Here is a 6000-nt window from a genome sequence, read left to right on the forward strand (position 1 = left end):
CCCAACACTGCAAACCCCTAACTATTATCTCTTATATTCTGTAAGTCTATTTTTATCATTATCTTTAGTTCATTAAAACGAGGGCTCTCCCTTCCACAATAGGCAGAAAGGGCCTGCAAAGACATTGACAAAGTCACATATTTCAAATAAAAATGAAATGCAACCTCAAAGAAGGCAAGCATGAAATGGAGATGACACACACTGGTCCCATCCCCCACCCCCACCCCCAAAGGCTCTCACTGCTTCCTTAATAAAGAAGGAAGCAGCCAAAGCAGAAAGGGAAAGGCCCCAATCCTAAAGAAACTGTGACTCCAGACAGGAGCACTCCCAACTCAAGCTGACTGTGCATAGACTCATCTAAAGGCAGCCAGGTGGTGCAGGAGACAAGAGGACTAAGCCTAGAGTCAAGGAGATCTTAAGACACTGGCTGGGTGAATGTGGGAAAGTCACTTAGTCTCTGCCTCAGTTTCCCCAATAGTAAAATGATAATAGCACCTACTTCCCAGTGTCTGGCACATAATAAGTGCAATATAAATGCTATTATTATTATTATCTTTGCTTAAAATTAAGACTCAAGACTCAAGAACATCAAATTTCTTGATTTCAACTAGGTGTCTGGGGAGTAGTTGATTTTGGTGACCCCCCGCACCCCAATCTCAGTTATCAGAGGTGATATTCAGCAAGAAATGTAGTCAAAAAAGAAAAGGTATCAGTTTTATCAAATGAAACACATCCCACACAGGCAATAGCCCCTAAAAGCTTGCTAGAAGCTTTTTCCTAATATCTAAACTAATTCTGTCCTTCCTACTTATAATGTGATTTTCTTGAAGCATTAGCTTTGGAGTCCTAGGTTTGAGATTTGGCTTGGTTACCTCCTCTCTGGGTGATCTGAACAAGCCAATACAAAACATCATTATTATTAATAATGATGATGATGATGAGATGCCATGTAGGTCGTTACGAAGATGCGTATGTATAAAGAGAACATATAAATGGCAGTCACTGTTACTACTGCTTCTCTGAATGGGAGTTAGAGGGCTCTGGAGTCAAAGGACACATGTTCAAATCCTGCCTCGGACCCATAATACCTATATGACCTTGAGCAAGTCACTTGATGAGTGCTTTCATCTGTAAAGTCAATGGGGTTGGTCTAGAGACTCTTAAGGTCCCTTCCAGCTCTAGCCTGTGACCTTAAGAAAAGCTGAGAAAACTAAAACATGGGGATAGAGGGAGAGAAAGAAAGACACCCCCCCACACCCCATCATTCCCAGAATCAAGATAGGTGAGCTGCTGTGAATTACCTGACTTCAGGATGCTGGAAATCAGGGTTGCCCCTGGAATAGTGCCTGGGGTCACCGCCTGGAAAGGGCTCCTGCGGGGGGATGATATAGGGGTACTCTGGGGGGGGACCCCGGGGCTCCAGGCCCTCAGTATGATGCCCCCTAGGAGTGGACAGCTGGTAATGACGAGAAAGCTGAGGAAAGCTGTGGGAGGAGCTCATGTGGTTGTATGCCTTGGCACCATTCCTCTCCAGGGATAGCTGGAGGAGGCGCTCGCTCAGCGACCTCACGTGCCCGTGCTTCAGCTCCTTCAGAGAATCATCCTGCCGCTTGCTGCTTGCTCCGGTGCCCCGGCGGGGTTCCTTGTCCACGGGGGCCCCTGGGCAAGGCAGGCCTGCCTGCTGTCCCCTCTGCGAGGCATAATACTGAGAGTGGACTTTGGCTTCTTCGTAAGTGGGCAGCTCTTCGCCCTTGCTCTGCGGCTGGTAGAAGCGGTAGAGGGCATTCTCCAAGTAGGCATGGTCGCCGTGGTGCTCCTGGCCCTGGGGCTCCTGCCGGGTGGACTGCTGCACCATCTGACTCTCTTCTTGGGTCAGGCTCTCCAGGGAGGAGCGCGGGCTGTTCCCGTTGCCCCCGCCTCCTCCTCGAAGAGCCTGCTGTTGGATGGCCAGCAGGGTTCGGTTCTCGGTCAGGTTGCCATAGCGCAGCTGCTCCTGGATGAGCCGGTGCAGGACTGTCCCGGAAGAATCTTCCACAGTTCTCATGCTTCTGCTCTTCTGCAAACAGCCCAAGCTCTCACGGAGGGATCACCTGGACAGTTAACAGCACCTGCAAAGAGGAGCAGAGAGTCATGAAGGGTGGGGACAATGGCGAGCACTTTCCATAAGACACTCGTGAATGGGCTTTCATTTTCGGGGAACCCCATCCTTCTAGTCTGGCCAGAAAAGGGGGTTCTTTGGCCCTGGCCCCCAGCTAAAAGCCCAGGACTGTCCTGTAGGACCTGCCACCTCTGCAGTTCAGGGAGTTAAGCGACTGTGATAGAAAATGCCCATTACTACTCCCTGATGAAGGGGACCCATTCACACCCCTCTGAGTGGGGTAGGGAGGTCTGCCCAGGCAGTGGTGCCCCCAAAGAGAACTGGCACAAGCTAGAAACCTTTCCCCGTCTGGATCGATGTCATGGGATGACCTTGAGGATCATTCGGAGACAGTGAATATCAGAAACAAGGAAGGAGGAAATGAATATGCAGTGGCAGATAACGGGGGAGGAAAGGACTGGATATGAATTATGGTATTGTGAACTGAGGCTTTAACAAGCCTCCGGAGCAAGAATGTTCTGCCAACAAGCACTAGCCAAGTCACATGGTTCCTGTAAGCTGCAAACCATACACCCTTTCACCTGGCCCAACTTACAGCAACTCCCTGCGTGAGGGAGTCCAAGATGACAAAGAGCTAATTTCCTGGGATAATTTTTCCACACTATTTGGACAGTCTAACTGGCTCTCATCCTCGCTGGGCTGATGGGTAGTCAACATTAATTCTTACTAGCAGTTGTCATAATTAACAGTAACAGCACATTCCCTAGAGTGGCAACCCTATAGGTGAAGGAATGCCAAGGTTTCAACAGAGCAGAGAACCGAGTCTAGTGGGGACTCAATGGCCTAATCACAACTAGAAGGTGTTCTAGGGAAACTTTCCAAGTTAGCAAATGTGACAGCTAGAAAGCTACTAACTCCTAAAGCAACATCATCCTCACAACATTCCCCAGCGCTTTGGCCATCAAAAACCACATCAATCTGAACATGAAACTCTTTAAAAAAAATAAAAACCCTTACCTTCCGTCTTGGAATCGATACAGTGTATTGGCTCCAAGGCAGAATAGTGGTAAAGGCTAGGCAATGGGGGTCAAGTGACTTGCCCAGGGTCACACAGCTGGGAACTGTCTGAGGCCAGATTTGAACCTAGGACCTCCCATCTCTACTGGCTCTCAATCCACTGAGCTACCCAGCTGCCCCCTAAACTCATTTTTTAAAGTGTCCATGATAGTGATTCCAAATGGAAAGCACATTGCCCAAGTCACGATGAAATGACCATCTCACAACTGGATGAATTTGTAGTATTCCTGAATACCCACACCAATCTCTAAGCCCATGCCATGTCTTGAAATTACCAGTTTGGTTTGATCATGAAAATAATTTAATAATGATTTACATAGAGCTTGAAGGCTTGCAAAGCCCATGAGAAATATTTTCTCATCTTCACAAAAATCTCAGGAGATGCTATTAGGATCCCCATTTACAGATGAAGATACTGAGGCAGAGAGAGGTTGAATGACTTGCCCAGGGTCACATAGCTAGTAAATTAGTAAATGTCAGAGACAGGATTTGAATTCAGATTTTCCTGACTCTAAACTATGCTGTATCCACTGTGTTACCCAGCTGCTGGTGGAGGCTATCACCCTCCCTCTCCTTAGGCTCATTCCATGCCAAACTCTACCAGTCAATTATTACACTGGAAGGATCTTTGACTTAGGAGAAAATTTTCATAAGTAGTATACCTTTCCTTCCAGTCTCTTCATCATACCAGTTTCTCATTCCTAAATCACGAATGGAGAGAATCTGAAATCCACAGTTTACCAGAACCAAGAGAAACCCTTAGGAGTCAAACTACCCTTAGGTTTGGTAATTATGAGAACGTTTCCTAAAGCATCAGTCTAATAAAGAATGGGTTCACTAATGAAGAGAGCAGGAGAGAATTTTAGGATAATCCAGAACCCACCTCATCAATTGAGCTACCAAGGTGAACTATGCAAATTGTCCCATCTGGAGGGCTAGCTAATGATTTATGTGTAATGCTGGATCTGACGAAAAAACACTCATCTCAAATAATCAAGTTACTAAATCACAAGACCATACAAACTCGAGGTCCTTTTTTTAAGTTAAGGAGGCTCCTGGAGCTAAAAAATTATCGTAAAAATAAACCTTTCTTTTCTTCAAAAGTATGTATTTTCTGGCTTCTAGTAACACAGTGTTCCACTAAATAAGGAGGGAATCAGGATAGGGAACGGCCGGAAAAATTCTCTCCAGAATACTGAGATTCCTAGGTGACTTAGTTGAATCAGGCTTTCTAACAACTGCAAGAGTTCCAAAATTGTAACCGGATCCCCCATACAAAGAACTTCTGAGTCAATCCCCCCCAAATTCCTTAGTTTTAGAACCAATCTAGCATTAATTCACCTCTAAAGTGTGCGATTGCCATCTGAAAAGTATTTATATTTCCTTTGCTCCTCTGGTCCCTCTTTGTTTTCCAAATATTTCTGCCCTGACATCATCAGGGTTTGGATTGCAATTAACATTCTTTCTAAGTGAGAGCCAGGCTTATGGCTCCGGAAAGCATTTTTCCAAACAAGACAAAGAGGATTTCTTTAACTAGTTGGGGGGCAAAAGCACCTGTAACTCACAACTAAAGCAAATAATTCTTGATTGCCCCCTTTTTTTAAATCAATTCCAGCCCTCTCTGTCCCCTTCCCTCTCCTCCCGTTTCCAAATACCAGAAGACGTGGAAATTCGCAGGCTTCAAGGGCACAGCGAGAGCCAGGGTCAAGAGCTAAGCGCTCCCCCCAACCCCCAAAGATCTCCAGGCTGGAAGGATCCAGCCTGCGGGAAGATTCCCCCAATCTAGCCCGGAAAAAAAGCCACCAAAGAATACCTCAACAGAGAAAGCCAGTCTTGCCGAAGCACTGAGATCGCTAGGGAGAACCGACAGAATGGAGCCTTTTCTCAGCTCTCAGCTCCCCTAGGATCTCTCTGCATTGCCGGGGTGCTCGCTCCCTCTCTCACCCGGCTGTGCTTTAAGAGCTAAGAGCTCCGAGCTTCCAAATGGAACGCGTTCATTTCCCTGGTGAAACTTACCAACCCATAGCCTGAGAGCCTCAGTCCTTGGAACTTCTGACCCAGCCACACAGAAGTCGCCGGGGAGCTAGCCGTACAGAGAGCTCTTTGGGAAGGAGAAAATGCAGAATGCGTGCGTATCCTGGCTTATCGGCGGCGTCCCCTTCCTACCCCCACAGCCGAAGTGCCAAAACAAAACTTTAATAAGAATGTTTTTAGAAGAACTAGAAAAATCACAGGAGCGCAAGTAGGAAAAGTCCGCACGCAGCTCAGAGCTCTCCGGCACAGAGATCCTGCCTCTGTGACTGCTGGAAGAGAGACTGCGCTGCTCCAGCTGTACCGCGAGCCACAGAGGTTGGATGGACTGTGCAAGAGGCGGCTGCTATGCCAGGAATGTGAGAGTTTCAGGTTCCCCCTTGGGATCAAAGCTAACCACAAATAACCTCTTTGCGCTCGGCCCTTCCAGCGGCAGCAGTGAGAGGCTGCGCACTGCAGGGGCGACTAACTGGGCTCCCCCCGCCCCCTTCACCACATGGCTCCATAGCCCAAGAAGAGATTCTTCCCCCAATTTTTCTTCTTTTCTTCTGATTTCTCCTTTCTGCATGGCTCAGGCGTCTAGCTCCTATTAACTCATTCATTCCCAAATGAATACTTCTGCCAGAGAAAATCTTCAATGGCTATTTTTGTTGAACCCTAACATCTCAGTATCTAAAATTTGAGTTTCCAATTAGTGTAAGAACTCCTCTAAATAAGGAGTTCTTAATCTCAGGTTTAAATTTTTAAAAACTATATCTTATCATAAATGAGAAGGAAAGACCATTTGGTCAAAA

General features: G+C 46.8%; 1 protein-coding gene across 1 annotated transcript in view; it reads right to left on the reverse strand.

Annotated features, from left to right (window-relative positions):
- The window catches only part of AMOTL2 (angiomotin like 2), a 29111-nt gene extending 23393 nt beyond the window's left edge, over positions 1-5718 (reverse strand). The window contains exons 1-2 of the mRNA XM_007493898.3: positions 5192-5718; positions 1302-2108 (exon numbers count right to left, since the gene is read on the reverse strand). Coding sequence (XP_007493960.2) covers positions 1302-2044 — 743 coding nt within the window. The 5' untranslated portion in view covers positions 2045-2108; positions 5192-5718. The remainder of the gene's footprint in view (positions 1-1301; positions 2109-5191) is intronic.
- Between the last annotated feature and the right edge of the window lie 282 nt (positions 5719-6000).

Source organism: Monodelphis domestica, chromosome 4 (genome assembly GCF_027887165.1).
Source record: "Monodelphis domestica isolate mMonDom1 chromosome 4, mMonDom1.pri, whole genome shotgun sequence".
Lineage (NCBI taxonomy): Eukaryota > Metazoa > Chordata > Mammalia > Didelphimorphia > Didelphidae > Monodelphis > Monodelphis domestica.